At 27.6% G+C, this 18,001-nt stretch overlaps 2 protein-coding genes across 7 annotated transcripts in view; both read right to left on the minus strand.

The window, feature by feature from the left end:
* Positions 1 to 203: 203 nt before the first annotated feature.
* On the minus strand, positions 204 to 13,067 carry LOC149030925 (uncharacterized). Its single transcript, XM_089177405.1, has 6 exons — positions 12,296 to 13,067; positions 11,585 to 12,117; positions 11,117 to 11,277; positions 10,884 to 11,031; positions 10,481 to 10,680; positions 204 to 10,245 (listed from the first exon to the last, which is right to left on the minus strand). The coding sequence occupies exons 1-6, from the start codon at positions 13,038 to 13,040 to the stop codon at positions 10,218 to 10,220; spliced, it is 1,815 nt and encodes a 604-aa protein (XP_089033531.1). The 5' UTR covers positions 13,041 to 13,067; the 3' UTR covers positions 204 to 10,217.
* Positions 13,068 to 14,310: 1,243 nt separating this feature from the next.
* brp (ELKS/RAB6-interacting/CAST family member bruchpilot) overlaps positions 14,311 to 18,001 on the minus strand; it is a 71,826-nt gene continuing 68,135 nt past the window's right edge. For all 6 annotated transcript variants that reach the window (XM_089177391.1, XM_089177392.1, XM_089177395.1 and 3 more), the window contains 4 exons: positions 16,090 to 16,347; positions 15,137 to 15,324; positions 14,941 to 14,998; positions 14,311 to 14,692 (listed from right to left, as the gene is read on the minus strand). In XM_089177391.1, the coding sequence (XP_089033517.1) occupies positions 14,657 to 14,692; positions 14,941 to 14,998; positions 15,137 to 15,324; positions 16,090 to 16,347 (540 nt within the window). In that variant the 3' untranslated portion in view covers positions 14,311 to 14,656. The remainder of the gene's footprint in view (positions 14,693 to 14,940; positions 14,999 to 15,136; positions 15,325 to 16,089; positions 16,348 to 18,001) is intronic.

The raw sequence follows: 18,001 nt of genomic DNA on the forward strand, positions 1-18,001 counted from the left end.
GTAATGTTTTTATTATAATAGAAACTTTTCCAAATTATTTAAAGTCAACACTGTCATAATTTTTAGTTGGGATTTTGACGAATAAATAAAATAATAATGATAATTTATAGATGAACTTTTTGTTTTATTTGACCATCTGATTTTACCAGAAAAAGGTTCGGATAGGAGAACGAGTTTAGCGTCAACAATGAATACACTCGTCGGACAATAGACAATATGTGTTTATTTAATAGTCTCGCTATATATAGATACTTAATATGACTTGTCACTCTAACAGATCGCTGCCTACAACGTGACGGCCGAATTTTATTGTGCCTGGCCCTACTAGTCCTTATTGTGCTTGAATCTATTATGACGGGTCGACGTCTTCTCTCTTTGGTTTATATTTAATTTTTTTCATTTTTTTTCTTTTCCTCTTTTCTTATTCTCTCTTATTTCACTTTTATTTTCTTTTTTTTTTCTTGTTATCTTTAATTATTATTTATTTATTTTTATTTATTTCCCCATATCGTCTGCTGTCTCTCTTTTTCTTTCGTTTTCATTTTCTCTCTCTATTTCATTTTTACGCTTTCACACACACACACTCTCGCACACACACGCTTTCTTCTCTCACTCTCATGCTTTTTTTTTCTATCTCTACTAACAAATTAGATTATAATCTCTATCGTAAAAGACGTCGCGATATAATTTACGAAAGTCCACGACTCACAGAAATTCGTTCCTGCGCACTAATCAGAATTTATTTCCTTCTTTCAACAATACATTCATGTATACACGTATATATACGTGCACACATACATACATATACATATATTTATATGAAAATATGATGTGTGCATATATATACACGTATAGTTTGAAGATAATACCATTTTTTCCTGTCCTGTTTTATTATCATTATTATTATTATTATTATTATTAATATTATTATTAGTATTATTATTACTTTTTATTTTAATTTTTATTCTGGAGTGTACAGGGACGAAAATCTCGCAATAATAATCTCTTCATTCTTTCTCATAATATTTTGCGAAGGATATTCGCCCGCATTAATGGTCGAAGATTCGTTTTTTTTTGGTTTTGTAATTTTTCTTTTCGCTTTGTTAGACAAAACAGAAAAAAAATGTTTCTCGGTTAATCATAACCGTGCGCTTACGCCTCTTCACACGCTTATTTTATAACGTACAACATATTTTTTTATACATATTTATTATTATTATTATTATTCCTTATATTATATACAGTGGCTTTCTCTCGGAGTGTTCACTGTTATTTTATTTTTCGTTTAAACATTTGTAGTTTAAATACATACATGATGATTTTTAAATGCGCGTTGCGAGCACACGGAAAATTATTTGACGCACGGGCGAAAACGAGCGAGTCGTGAATGGAAAACTTCGACTTTTTATTATTATTTATTTATCCCATTTTACTTTCTTATTTATTTATTTATTAATTTTATTTAATTTTATTTTGTTCACTCTTTCTTTCTTTCATTCCTTTTTGTTTGTTTTTTTAATTTCATTTCATTTAGCACCAAAGATTTTTCATTCGAATAATAAAAAATAATTTTAAAAATGCATAATTTTCAAAAAAATTGACAAATTACAAATCAACACGAAGATAAACCTATCGCATCCATTCGTACGCTCGCTCGTTTGCTCGCTTGCTTATTTTTTCTTCAAGCGAAGACAACATGATGTATTTTTAATATGTATGCGAGTGTATAGTTTGTCCTTTGTTTATTTTATTTAATTATTATTATTATTTTTATTCTCTCTGCTCTCGCTCTCTCTCTCTCTCTCTCTCTCTCTCTCTCAATCTCTCTTTTCTAAAATTCATTTTGTTATTCGTTTTTTAAAGCGAGATGTAAATTTTTGTTTGAAAGAGAACGATAATTTTTAATTTATTTGTAATATAATCAGACAGACGAGAACACGCGCAATTATTTTCATCAAAACATTTTTATTATTATATTTTATTTTTCTTTTAACGATAATTTTTTTTATCGTTCTTTTCTTTCGTGTTTTCCTTTTTTTGTTTTCCTTTTCTCTTCACTTTTCATCTTTTTCATTTTTCACCTTTTTTTGGGGGGAATAATATTTTTCTTTTTCTACACTTTTTTTTCTCTCTCTTACTTCTTTACGACAAACGTGACTCATTATTATAATGGCACACAGCATGGCAGTTTGCAACAATGTAGTACTTACTTCAATGAACTCTTTTTTCGTTTTTATTTTATTTTATTTTATCTTTTTTTTTGTAAATATCATTTTTTTTTATCTTTTCATTTTAATATAGCTTATTCATTTTTTTTTTCTTAAGCTTAAACTCGATTAAACCTACTTCATAGCCCCGTTCTGCGCTTTCCATCCTTTCGTAATTTCTTTTTTTTTTTTAAAGCCATCCGATCGTTGTGTTCGAGATTTTCACTTCGATGGAATTTTTTATATTTTATTTTGCCTTTAAATTAAATTTTTCGCGAAAATCTCGATGATCTAGGATCGACCGTCATTCCTACTCTTTTTATTTTTTTTCTATTCTTTTCTTTTTTTATTCTGCACACCCACGCGTAGATGAGCTCAATTTAAGCGTCGCAAGTAACTAGGCGAAAAAACACGACCCGATGAATGTAACATTTAAATCTTCTTACTTTTTATATTCATCTTTCTTTATCTTTTCAATAATTCTTGCCTTCATATTAATTATTCCATTTTTCTTTCATTCACAATGAATCAATCTCTCTCTTACTCTCTCACACACACTCTCACATGCGCACGTGTCATCCTTCGACATTTGTTTAATATATGCACATCACCACGAAGATATTATTATTATCATTCGCTTAAATATATATACACGCGATTGAAAATTGTATTGCGTTATTCCTTTTTTTTGTTTTATATTTTAATATTTTATATTAATAATAATAATAATAATAATCATAATAATAATAATAATAATAATAATAATAATAATAATAATAATAATAACGATAAACTATATGCATGTAATGTACGATGATACTTTTTTTTCTCACTTTTTCTCTCTCTCTCTCTCTGCTCTTTGATTATTTTAATTATTTTTAAACTTTTACTTTTTCTATCCTTCTGTCATAATTTATTAGTTTTCTTGTTGAATTATATACTTAGCGTTTAAAACACGTAGAAATTGGAGAATAAAAAAGGCGACGGGATGCGTAGTCACGTCGCAACGGCATTGCAGTCACGTGAGGATACGGGGCCCATTCTGTTTTAAAAAATTTTCAACGTCCAATTAAAATTCATTTACATTTTCAATTTACTCTTGTATTTATCTAATTTTTTAATATAATTTTCTTTTACATTAAGCTATGTATCCAACACATGTTTTACGAACTGATGCAATTGCGACATATTTCTTACAATATTCACATAAAAACGTTTGTTTGTTTGTTTTTTTATCGTAGATACTAAACAGTCGTGTCGAAAAATAATATCGAGACGGCCTCTAGTACATCATCTCTTTCATTCTCTTTCTATCTTATCAATCATTCCATTTCTTTCTCTCTTTCTTATTCGGTCATTTTCCTATACATATACTTTTTATTAACAATCACACCTACTATTCATTTCTCATTAACATATTTGATTCGTCATCTTCCATCGAGGTCGTTCGTGGGAAAGCAGCACCGTGGCTTTCATTTTGTTTGTTTTTTTTTTTTATACACATTTATATATTATTTATATATATATATATATATATATAATAATAATAATAATAATAATAAAATCGATTCGAGATATGAGAAACATTTACAACGTTCGATAAGGGGTCATATTTTCTATTTCTTTCTTTCATTGTATCATTCTCTCTAGTATCATTTTTATTTTATTTTCTTTTTCTTTTTCGGTATCCCCTTCTCTCTCTTTCTTTCTCTTTTTTTTTATCTTTTTCTCTCTCTCCCTCTCTATTTTTTCATCTATCTTTCTTTGTAACAGTCTCGATAAAGTTCTGTAAAGTCAATAAAAAGTATTCGCTATCGTTCTACGCGAGTAAGGAAAGAACAAACATTGGCGCCACGATATAAATCTAATTACGATAATACCCACCCCCCGTCCCACCCCTGCTCCGTAATTTATTATATTAAATTATTAGATCGTCTCAAAAGTTTCTTTTTTTTTTTCTTATTGTTAGTAAATTTTACGTGCACGACATTAATGAAATATTTTATTGAATATTATTATACGATTCATTTAATTTAATAATCTTTCCTATATAATTTAGTTAACTAATTTGGAGAATAAAAATAATATTGTGCATGTAAAATTTGCAATAAGAAAAAAAAAGTAAAGTAAACAACTTTTTGAGATGATCTAATTTAATATTATTTTAACTGCGGATTAAATTTGTAAAATAAATGATAAAAGCGACGTAAAAATTGTAATCATTGAAATACGTGTTACTTCAATGTAATATGTATATATATATAGTATATATGTATAAGTTGATATTATTGTTATAGAGAGAGTCTGCTAAGAATGATCTAACGAACAATCGATATAATGAACAATCGATCTAACGAGTGTAATAAGTGGATCTAACGAATGCTTTTAATTTTTTTTATAATCGTGTCGTCGTTGTGTGATGATCGTCGGTCTTGATTTGTCGTGGTAAGTTCACCGTCTTTATGATTTATATATATATATTATCTGTCAATATGCACGTATGCATTTATGTATTATGTATATATGTATATTTATATATATAATGCTCGGAAGTTTCATTCACGAACGACCGGGTGGAAGACGACCACCGATCGTATAGCGCAAATTTTAAACAACAATCATTCTTTTGTAACGATAATAATTAATAATAATAATTAATAATAATAATAATAATAATAATTCATATTATTTCTTTTAACTGTTAAGTTATTTATATGTATATGTATATAAGTTCATACATATATTTTTATATAGACGTACACAGATATGTGTGTGCACGTGCGTGTAGTATATATATATATATATATATATATATATATATATTTATTTATTTATTTATTATATATGTGACGTAACACGATGATATACGTTTGATATGACTGTAGTACGCTAACTTTATTTTTTCTTTTACTTTCTTTCTTTTTTTCTCACTCGCAATCATTTACGGTAATACGTAGATGAGTTGAAAAGTTATGAGCTTAAAATAGAAACTACTATTATTATTAAATCAAAATAAATTTTTATTGAAATAAAAAAAAAAGAATATCAGGTTTATTTTTTTTTTTGATGCTCAAAACTTATCAACGAAAACACATTCGTATTTTTTTGATATTATACATTAATAATCTTTTTCTTTCTCTGTATTTCGTACGTCTGCATTTTTCTTCTTGATTTTTTTAGTGTACAGATATTTTTTTGAGAGGAAAAAAAAACCTCGTTTGAAAATTGTTAATAACTTAGAAAAACATCGGGCGGTTATCTCTTTCGATCTCGATCAAACGATGCGATATACATATTATATTATATTATATTTGTGGAACAGTAATATATATATGATATCTTGTGTATTTATTTTATGTATTTATGTATATGGAATTATGTTACACCGTTAAACAACGCGATTGATATTTATCGAATTCGAATATTTGTTTTATAATCGAAGCTCGTTATGTGGGTTTTCTCCGTCCAAACGAAGAGGAGAAGGATATTAAAACGTTTATTTAAATTTTTGCAAATAAATAATATAATAACTATATCGTCTCGCGCGTATATACATATATATATATATATATATATATATATATATGTTTAATTAATTAATATTTAATATTTAATTATTTATTATACGACGAGAAGGCCGATTTTCTTCTTCTCTTATTTTTTTTCTTTTTTCTTTTTTTAATAATCGGAAAGATACGTCAGCGAGGATGAAAGTTTGGTCACAAATCGAATGATATTTTGTTTTTTAAATAATTATAAAATAAAAAATAGATAAACGTAGAAATCGCGAGTGAATATTTACGAATAGCTTTTATCGATTTTCTTTTGTATGTATACATATATATATATGTATATACTTTTTTATTATTCATCCTTAAATATTTGAACGATAATTAACGATAAAATTTTACACTTTCAACATTATTTCTGTTTTGTTTCTTTTTATTCTTTCTTTTCTTCTTTATCTTTATCTCTGTTGTTTTGTTATTGATTAAGCTTATATTTTCGGTAATGGGGGACATAACACGCTTATAAGCTTAGGTATACATTTTGTATTAATTAGTCAGCGAGATGTATGATCAAATGATCGAAAGATTCATTATCTCTGTTCAGATTTTATTTTTTCTCTTGTTTTTCTTCCTTTTCTTCATTTTCTTTTTTATATACGAGCTTATGTATATTTTACAATAGTAATAGTAACAAAAATAAAATTGATAATATTAATAAGAATAAGAATGATAATAAAAGTAAAGATAATGAAAAGTAATCATATAATTTAATAATAATATAATAATAATAATAATAATAATAATAATAATAATAATAATAAATTTTATCGTAATTCCTTTAAATCTACCGACAATTTTACAACGGCATTTCAATGACTTCTATATTCTTTTGTTTTTCTTTTTCTGTTTTTTTTTTACAATGACAACCAACAACGATCACGAGGATTTATGTTCTTTTTATTATTTCGTAAATTCGATCGCGTATGATCGTTTGAAAAATTACATAGTACTTATTCGTCGTTCTCGTTGTGTTCTAATTTATTCGAGAAATTTGAATATCCTTCGTAATTTTATATTCAGTTCATTCGAAAGGACAATCACGCGGAAAATTCGAATCGCACGAATGAAACTCATGAAATGTATATCTTTCATCGTTTTCACGTTTTTTTTCTATTAAGAATAGAATAGTGTGTAATTTATAAAAATTTTTAAAGTTGATAAATTAAAATGGTTAATTTTTTTTTTATCATAAATTAATTTTTTTCCAAGGAACATAATTAACACTTTAACGGCCACACGTGTACGCAGTCAAATGTCGTCAGGGGCCCGGTAATATTTCTCAAGAATTAATTGAAAAAAATCTTTATTGTCATTCACGAAAAAATTAACATAAAACAAAAAACAACAAATTTAATTTTATATATAATTTTAAATATATATATATATCGTTATAAATAAAATAACAGCCAATGTTCCGGCTATCACACACATGTTGTATGAGCGGCCATTAAAGTGTTAATTAGTGAGTTCGAATAATCTCGCGCGTCGTACTTCCTTGAGATACTTCGTGTGTGTATATATATATATATATATGTAGTGGATCAAATAAGTATTAGCACACCACAATTTTTGTAAATATCTTTAATTATTGAAAAATATTGCTGACACCATGTATGTCACTTTATGTCTTTTAATGTACACTAGTTGTATACTAAAGTATATTACTTAATAATAATAATAGCAAAAATTATAAAAAAAGAAATAACAAAAATTTTATAGTAAAAAAAGTATTGGTACAGTAACCTCTCTAATCGTAGATTTTCAGTTTCTCAAAAAACTAATTTTCAAAGTTTTTCCAATTTGGCAATGACTGTCGCCTCTTTTACGAAGAAAAATAATTTCATTTCGCACCACAGTCGACTGTTCTTTTGTCTTTCCAACCATTTTCCCTTTGTGGAATAAATATTTAAACTAATTACTTGTATCGAACGCAGAAGTCAAGAAAATATATATTAATTTACATTTGTGTTCTTAGAAATGGTATAAGAAATGTCTGAAAAAGAGAAACTGAAAATCTACGATTAGAGAGGTTACAATGCCAATACTTTTTTTACTATAAAATTTTTGTTATTTCTTTTTTTATAATTTTTGCTATTATTATTATTAAGTAATATACTTTAGTATACAACTAGTGTACATTAAAAGACATAAAGTGACATACATGGTGTCAGCAATATTTTTCAATAATTAAAGATATTTACAAAAATTGTGGTGTGCCAATACTTATTTGATCCACTATATATGTATATATTTTTTTTTTATTTATGTTATAGAGTTTATATACTGATAATTTTGATGGGAAAATAGGTATAAGATTTAAAACGAATTTACATAAGTGAGAGTTCCGAGAGATCCTATCGCACATTTTTTTAATGTTAGAAAATAAATTTTCTTTTTCTTTTTACACTTTTATTTTATTATTATTATTATTATTATTATTATTATTATTATTATTATTGTTATTATAATTTTGTTTTTTATTTTATAGCATTCCAATTGATCCACGATCAGTATGTTCACGAAAGTTTGCAATTATTGTAGTTTTGAAAAAAAAACAAAAATATAAAACAATAAAAAATTTTCTCGAAAATAAATCAAATGTCATTTGCCGCTATTTTTGATTATTAAAATAAAATGCCTTCTCTCTCTCTCTCACTCTCTCTCTCTCTCTCTCTCTCGTTATTTTCCAATATTTATTTAACTTTTGTTTTAAAAATATTACTTATGATAATATCTCGTCATTTTTTTACTGTCATCGATTCTATTAGGTAGTCCGGAAAGTCGTTTCGTTTTTTGTTGACGCAACAATGGCATTAGTTGATGCAAACCGATAAATAGTAACACATGAGATCGATGAGAGGTTAAATTTATCAAATTCAACTATTTATGACCACTTGAAAGATTTAGGATTAACCTCGAAGCAAAAATTATCTTCATTTTTACAAAAGAAAAACGAAACGACTTTCCGTACCACCTAATATTTACTTTTTTTTTTGTTTTTACTTTTTTCACTCTCGGACTCCTCTTTATTCGTAACTATTTATATAATACCTAATAGTTATACAACGAAGATCATTTTTGGACCCGTGACAAGAAATCCAAAAGAAAACAAAAATAAAATCACGTGAACAAATAGAGGAAAAGTAAAAAAATAAACAGCAGCAAAATAAAATTCTTATCAGCTTTCTCTATCTAATTTTTTTTCTTTTTATTTTCTCGCGATATTAATTATAATAATTAATCGTTAACATCGTTAGAAAACATATACTTTTTCGCAATTATCGTCTCTCTTTCTCTCTCTCTCTTTCTCTATTTCTTATTTCTTGCTATAAACAAATTTCTCTTCAATTTTTTCCAAGATTCCTATTGCAAAAAAAAAAAAAAATAAAAAAAAAGTAAAATGAGAATAAAAACTAATTAAAGAAAAAAAAAGAATAATAATTCCAATTAAGATTTAAGAAACCCGCGTTAACAAGGATGACGCACGTCTCGACGATAGGCCGTTTTAGTTTTTTTTTAATGAAAATAAATCGTGAACACCTTGAGTATTCCATATCGATGAACACTTAAAAAAAAAAGTCATTCCGAACCGAAATTCTATCGTTATAATATAAGGATTAATTAAATTTTACTTTAATTAATCCTTATCACGAGAAAACGTTTTTTGCGCGAACAATTAAAATGATTTTATTTTTTGTTGTTCGCGCAAAAATGATATTTTAACGAGGAGATGTATAGATGATACTTTAAATATGACGATGATGAAGATAATGATGATGATGATGATGATGATGATGATGATGATGATGATGATGACGATGATCATTGCGATTGATGAATGATGATTAATATGACGACTACGACGAGATTAGATTAGGAGTTGTTGTCTGTTGTTGTTGTTGGTTTGTTGTTGATGTTGTCGTTGTTATTGTAGTTAAATATTAAATATTACTTTGTGTCACACTAGACTATTTCCTTTCATTTCGTTTCCGTTTATTGTTGTTTTTTTTTTTATGTTTTCTTTCACACTCTCTCACTCTTTCTCAAACTTTCTCTCACCATCTCTCTCTCTCTCTCTCTCTCTCTCTCTCTTTCTCCCTTTCTTTCATTCTCGCTCTCTATCTCTCTTTCTCTCTTTCTTTCTTTCTTTCTCTCTTTTGCTCTCTGTTTTTTTTTTCTACAATTCTAAATATACTTTCTAAATCTGCTTCTACGATTGCGTGTGGGTGCACATGACAACATCGAAGAAACGAAAGGAACAATCTTAGTAATTTTTTTTCTCTTTTTTTTTTTTTGGTTTGTTTTGTTGGTTGGTTTTGTTTCTCTACACTGAAATATCGTAGAATCATCTCCGTTTACTTATCTGGTATTATTTCCTTGTTGGGGTGGTGATGTATGTTGATTTTGTTTTGGTTATTAGCTGCTGATACTACTTGTGCACTCACTCTCTTTCTCTAGAATCCGTCGTACTGCAAAAATAAACAAATAAACAAAAAATTATAAGTTAAAATAATTCAATAGTTTCTTTTATTATTCTTGTATTATTTTTAAAGTTTAAATTCAATTAACAATTTAACAAAAACTTGTTTTTTTCTCTTCTGTTCTCTTTATAAAATTTATTCGTGATTATTGTACTGTAAAACAAACAAAAGAAAAAACTAATTAAACGATTTAATATTTTAATTACTTTTCTCTTTAACTTACGCATGGTTGCAGCTGTCGCCGTTGGTAGTGGTGATCTCTGATTTATGAGAACTCGCCTTGTCGACAGGATCTTCGTTATCATCAACCGTATCCTTATTGTCCTCGTCCTCAGATGTTTCGAGTATTTCTGCAAATGCTTGTATGGTTGTATCCGAATCCAATGAGCTCGTTTCTAAAGACATTTCAATACTTCTTTCATCCTGAAATATTTCATTTCATGTTAAAAGCATATAAATGAATTTTTTATGAAAATATTTCCTATGTGAAATTAGGTAACCCTCCTTATATCGGGCAAACCCCCAATGAAGAAGGGGGTTCATGAATATAACTTCATTTATTGTATTGAACAATTATAAATAAATATTTTTAAAGTTCATAAATAATATTCTAATATAATATGTACTTCTTTTTTCAGCCTGTCAAGTAATTTCTTTCTTTCAGCTTTTAATTTGTCAGCTTGATCGGCCTGCAAAGCTGTTTTTATACCCGAAAGTTCGAGCAATGCCAAGTGTGCGTCCTTTTCTGAAACAGCTGCTTTCAATGCTTCTCGTCTGTAAAGATAATTTTTATTTATATTTTTATTTTATTTATGTGTTATTATTTTTTTTAAATTTGTACGAATAAAATTGTACATACTTCATTTGATGAAGATCTTCCAATTGAGAGCATCTTTCTTCGGTCAAACGTTGAAGCATTTTTTCGGAAGTTTGAAGCTTAGAAAGCAGTGGTCTGCACGTAGGACATTTCAAAGCTGATGCTGTTTGCATCGAAGCTATTCTTTGCTCGAGTTTTGCAACCTTTAATAAAATCATAATTTATAATTAAATACAATCCATCAAATATTCAGTCCAAAATTCCTAAGTGACGTTTATAAAAAAATTATTATTCATTTTCAAAACTAATTTAAAGTTAATCTTTTTGTCAAATTATAAAATTGCAATAAAGTTTGAAGTCTAAAAAGTTAATCTAAAAGTTTGTAAAAGAAAAATGAATATAATATAACTTTTGGACAAAAGTGTCAACGAATCGTCGATTAAATGTTCGTACTTTTCTTTTCTTTATTATTTGACAAGTTAATTAATGAAATGTGAATTTTTAACTTACTCTTTCGAGGGCATTCTTTTTCAACTTTTCCTCTCGTTGAAGTCTTTTCTCCCCGTCAGTGGCAATAACGACACTTTCACGAAGAGCCTCGCTAAGTTCCTCGATTCGATTTTTTTTACATTCAATATCCTTTTCAAACTGACGTTCCTTGTCCTGTTTTTTACTAATAACGTTCATAAGCTCTTCAATCTGTTCGAGATCGACTCCCTCGTTAAAAGCCCTTTCAAGGGAATCGATTTCGTCTTCCAATTGTAAAATCCTTTCGTCCCTTACTCTTATCTCTTCTTTAAGCACGCCAATATCTTCCGCCTCGTATTCGCTCAATTCTCTTTCCAATCTGGCCATCTCTTTTTGCATCTCGGTTATTTGATCTTTTGACTCGACGATTCGTTCCTCTAATTCATCAATTTTTACATTTTTTTCCGATACCAATCTTTCGAGTTCTTTCACACGAGTATCGTTGTTGGAAACTATTGGATCATTGGCTGAATCCTTCAAGTGACACTTCGTACTCTCCAAGGATGTCTTATGAACTGTCGATATCAATGTTTATTTGTTAAAATAAATCAACTTACAATTAAGGTTGGTAACTAAGATAGTTTGTGCCATTATTAATCAATGTTCGAGATAAATCTAAAAACGGCACGAACTTTCTTTTGTTACCTTTAATATAATAAAAATATATTTGTTTTAAAAAATATTGTTGCTTACATTCGAGATTCTGTTCGAATTTGATCAATTCCTTTTCCAAAGTATTGACGCGAGATTGAAGTTGTTCGATTCTACATTCCCGATCTTGAAGTTTCTGTTTGAGTACATCAACGTTATGTTTCTTAACATAATCCTCCAAATGAGTGACCATTTCCTCGAGTTCCATGATTCTAGCACGATTAATTCCACCTTCGGTAGTAGTTTCATCATTTCTACGTATCCAATCTTCTAATTCTTGAATCCTTCTATCAGAAACTTTAACTTGTCGGCGTAAATCGTGTAATTCTTTGACATCAGGATTTTCTTTAAGAAAATCTTCGAACTCGGCAACGGTATCCTCGAGTTCGTCGATTCTCATATTTTTCCTTTCTACAATGGCCTCGAGTTCTCTGATACCTTCGGTATCGGTATGTTCCTTCAAGAAATTTTCCAATGATGCCATAACTTGTTCCAATTCAACGATCCTACGATTCTTAGCTTCAACCTCCTTTTTCCAAGACTCGTCGTTGTTGTCTTTCGTGTTAACAAATTTAACTTGTTGAATTTCTTTCGAATTTTCAAGAAGATTTTTCATCGAACACATTTCCTCTTCGAGTTCCATGATTCTGCGATTTTTATCCTCCAAATCTTTTTTACACGACACAATCTCGTCCTTTTCCTCGTCATCCTTAGTCATAGTCCTGTTACCGCTAAGATTTTTCATCTCGTTCTTCCAATCGTCATTTATACGAGATCTTTTGTCCATAACACCTTTCAATTCGTCCAAGGAATCCTGCAGGCGTTTTTTTTTTGCGACATGGACCAAGTGCGAAGAAGATTGCCACGAAAGGGTTTGCATGACAGACAGGTAACTTAAGCGCGAGTTTGCAGAGGGAGAGGGGTGGGGGTGGTTTAGAAGAGAATTCATTCAAAGTAGAAGAAATAGAAGAAGTGGAAGAAACAAACGTATGGAAAAATTAGGCGAAATTTTTAGATAATATTCAATATGTTTTTCGTTTTTTTTGTTTGTTGAACAATTATTGGAAAAATTACGGATAGATATCGAAACATTCTTTTGTGTGTGGGTTTATTTTTTTTTTCTTCTTATTTTCTTCGGTTTCCATTTATTTTATATTTGCTTCTTCTTCGTTTGTGCGTCTTCTCATGCCTCGTCAGTCGACATAAACGAAATGTAATTTCTTTTTTTATTAATTACTTTATTATTAATTTTTTCGGTTCATTTTTTATTTCCATTCTCATTGTGTTATTCATTTATTCATCTTTAAATATTTTTTATCGGTTTAACTCTGTTTGTCCAACGATTTTTGTTAAATCGAAAACAAATCCGTTTGAAGTTCTTTCTCGATTTAAATTTCTCTTTTTTATTATGTTTTTCTATCTTTTTTCAAAATCTTGCATATTCTGCTTCTGTCTCTATTTTCATTTACATTTACATATATATACATACATATATATGTATGTATGTATGTGTAAATTTATAAACGTGCGTATATTTATATATATTTCGATGGTAAACTCGTAAATACACACATTCAGATATCTTCTGTTTTTTTTCTAATTTTTTGTATCTTTTTTTAATCTTGTCATGGTCACATTTTGGTTTCGTATGTATGCGAATATGTACATAAACGTAATATTTCGTTTTTCTTCTCTCAAAATAATAATATTAATATTAATAATAATAATAATAATAATAATAATAATAATAATAATAATAATAATAATAATGAAATATTATTGTTTTAGCCGTCGGCTCCTCCCGTTTTCTATATCGCATTATTATTTATATTATTTATATTATTTATATACGTATACTTTAAATATTATTGTTATTATCGTCATCATCTTTCTTTGCTATATACGTTATTAAATATGTTAACAATGGTCGCAGCATTACGTAAAATATTTATACACATAATATATATATATATATATATATATATATATATATATATATATATATATATATATATATGTACTACGCGCACACACATATATATAAATCTTGACGTATGTATGCATGTATAATATGTATGTGTATTTTCTCCATGTCGACCGTAATTTTGTTTTATAGCGATCTTCACTTCGTTCGTTATTATTATTGTTGATATTTTTTAAAATTATTAATTATTATTATATTATTTATAATTTATTTATTTATTATTATTATTATTATTTTTATTGTTATTATGGTTTATATTATTATTTTTAATATTATTATTATTAATTTTATTATTATTATTATTAGTATTTCATTATGTTTAATATTATTTTATAATCGTATATTATAATCGTAAAGTTTGCTTTTAATGCAAATTGTACTAAAAAGAACGGAGAAGGCGTTCCCAACGAAAATCGACCTTAGAAGAAGCTTTTTAGGAATCCGGCGGGTCCCGCCTTTATTTTTATGATATTTTTTATTATCAATGGTGTTATTTTTTTTTTTACAAGGAACAATCACAAAGCGTGAGAAAATTTATGCGATAAGCCGGGATAGCGTGAAAAGGTTTAAAAATACGAACGCCATTGTTGCAAATCCAAAGGCAGCGTGGAAATTTGAGAATGAAATTGTTGTTATTAGAATTATGAAGATATTAGTTAGATATAATTGATTATTAGTAATTAAAATATAAAATTATACTGACCTCTTGTTGCTGTGCAGTTGCAGCTTGTTTCAACTTGGCTTGTGCGGCTTTGAGTGCACTGAATAATTAAAAAAAAAAAAAAAAAGAAACAAAACAAGAAAAAAAAGAAAGAATTTTTTAATTGAAATTGAATCAATTAAAAATTAAATTCTATTACAATCAATCGTAATATATTTATAAATAAATTGTTACTTACTCTTGAAGTTCTCTGATTTTCTTCTCCTTCGTGTTTTGTTCTTCCTGCGTCATTTGTACGAGTTGCAACAGCCTTTCAGTTTCCGCTGTGCTTCTCTCGGACGCTTCCTTTGCCTTTTCCAATTCTTTTTCGGCAGCTTCCAATGATTTTTGCATTTCCGCCAATCTCTTATCCGGTGACCCACCGCTCTGTAAAATTATTTTTTTTTTTAAATCGTTAAACATATCGACACCTGTCAAGTATTTCATTTGTTCTAAAATATAGCGCAAATTATTGGCTTCTAATTAACACTTTGACTGCTATGTTAGTCATATATGACCGGTCATGGTTTCTCTTGAGACGTCATGGTAATCATTGGTGACTGGAGCGTATGAACCTTTTATAATTGTAAAAACTAAATGAAAATTAAAAGTTAGTGTATTTGAATATGGCCAATATATAGAAGATACTTTGAAATAAAAAGTGCCCTATTAAACAATTAAAATTTTTTATTAACATCAATTTATATTATTATTTTGCCATTATATTCTTTGAATAATAAAAATAATGCCCTGGCGTCCTGGGTAAAACATATAATTTCGGAGTGGCAGTCAAAGGGTTAAAAATTATATCAAATTAATTTACATCGAAAAATTATAATAATAATAATTATTATTAATATATTATATATAAAAATTAAAAAAATTTACCGTGAAAATAACAAAATAGGTTACGTTAGCTAAAGAGTTCTTAATTTGTACTGAAATTTATTGATTGACTATCATTTTATAGGTTGACAGAAAGAATCAAATTGATAAGACATCGAATTTCTTTAAATTCTACATAGTTAAAAAGACAAATTTGTCCCTAAATATAATAACCAATAGAATTCATAAAATTTTTGCTTTATTCTATCAAAAATTATGGAATAATTTTAGTAATTGAAACTTTTGAGTGTTAGAATGAATTTTTACCCTTTGTAATTGTTGTTCCAACTGATCCATTTTCGCTTTACGTTTTTTCAAATCTTGGTCGAGACCTTGGAGCGTCCTCTCCTTCTCTTCTATCGTTCTAGCTTTTTGTTCTATGGATTTGGCTCGTTCCTCCACTTGTCTCCTCTGTTCCTCCATCTGACGTTTCTGTTCTTCCAATTGTTTCTTCTCTTGGCTAGAATCGGCGCCAGCTTTCGCGGCTCCAGCTTTTAGTTTCTTGTTCGCCTCGTGGAGATCCACCTGAGAAGAGGAAACAAAACGTTTCTTTTCAATTTCTCAATAATTTTCCTATTTAACTAATAGCAGTATTAATTTTCTAAAAATGCTCAAATTTCAAAAAAACTGTGATTATTTCAAGATTACTTTTTGTTATTGTTATTTTTCTGACAAATTTCTTTTTCACTCGAAATAATCACAGTCAAAAATTTAAAAAAAAATAGAAGTATATAAATGTATATATATATATATGTATATACAATGTACATACATATGTAGAAAAATGATAACAAGGCGATTGAAATTTTTGCGTGTCAGCGCATAAATAATAACGCTTTTCGATATCTACGGCTATATTGCAATAATAATAATAATAATAATAATAATAATAATCATAATCATAATCATAACAATATTGCTATAATAAGAATAATAAAATAATATTAAAAATCATAAACATATTTAAATAATAATAAGAATTAAATAAATAATAATTAAACAAGAGTAATCATCGAGATAAGTATTTACGTATCATGGTGTAGAAATAGAACGAATAATAATAATAATAATAATAATAATAATAATAATAATAATTATAATAATAATAATAATAATAATAATAATAATAAAGAAAAATATAAACGCATATATATACAATATATATATGTACAATGAAAATTTTGACACGCGTAATCACGACGCCCGATCTTTTCCAAGGATTATGGAATAAAACATTTCAAAATGATCTTTTTGATACATTAAAAATTGAAGATAAGAAAAAAAGATCGTCTATCGTGATCATTGCGTTTCACGCGCATACAATAAGTGAGAATAACAATATAGCAAATATAATAATATGATCGAGAAGGTGTGGACACAGCCATGCTAATTTTGATTTAAGCGGTAATATCGCTAATAAGCATCTTCACAAGCTCAACCGAAGAATATAGCGCAAAACAGAAAATAAATATCATAAATAATTTATATTTTAATAATATTTTTCTTTCATTAAATTCGAATTTACGCGATAAAGCATTGTCCACTCCTTCTTCGTTATTACGTTCAGAACAATGATAATCGTAATAATAATGACAATAATAATTAGAAGAAGAACAAGAATAATAATAACAATAATAACAATAATAATAATAATGATAATAATAATAGCAATAACAACGTCAATAACAATAATTCATAAAGATAACGATTGAAAATAATATCAAAATTAACGCCAATAAATAATAATAATAATTATTAGAAAAATATAATCGCAATCGCAATCGCAATATGATAGAAAATATCGAACGTGCTAAAAAAAAAATGAAAAAAAAAGATTATCGAATAAATAATTAATTCGAAATATGGCGAATAAATTTGAAAAATCGGTGAGCGCATGAAACTCGTGCCAATCGTTGGTGAACAATTAGCAAGAGTTTGAGCTAGGATAAATGGCGATGATTGAAAAAGTGATTGGTTCTGATGATAATAATAATAATAATAATAATAATAAATAATAATAATAATAATAATAACAACAACCAAAAATATATCGAAGGAACGACGATGAAGGCGGTTATTAAAAATATTGCGTCGTGCTGCATGACATCGTAGCGTGCTGCGGCGACTCGAGAAGGTATTTAGTATTGTTTATTGTTTTTTGTTCTTATTTTCTTTTTTT

This window comes from Polistes dominula, unplaced genomic scaffold (assembly GCF_049000335.1).
Source record: "Polistes dominula isolate Pdom_NZ unplaced genomic scaffold, Pdom_raw_medaka contig_20, whole genome shotgun sequence".
Taxonomy (NCBI): domain Eukaryota; kingdom Metazoa; phylum Arthropoda; class Insecta; order Hymenoptera; family Vespidae; genus Polistes; species Polistes dominula.

Coding starts and splice junctions, on each gene's coding strand:
- LOC149030925 (XM_089177405.1), bottom strand. CDS start 13,040: ATGGACAAAAGATCTCGTATAAATGACGATTGGAAGAACGAGATGAAA. Junction 11,278..11,584: donor AAAAGAATGCCCTCGAAAGA/GTAAGTTAAAAA, acceptor ATTTTATTAAAG/GTTGCAAAACTCGAGCAAAG. Junction 10,681..10,883: donor TTGACAGGCTGAAAAAAGAA/GTACATATTATA, acceptor GAAATATTTCAG/GATGAAAGAAGTATTGAAAT.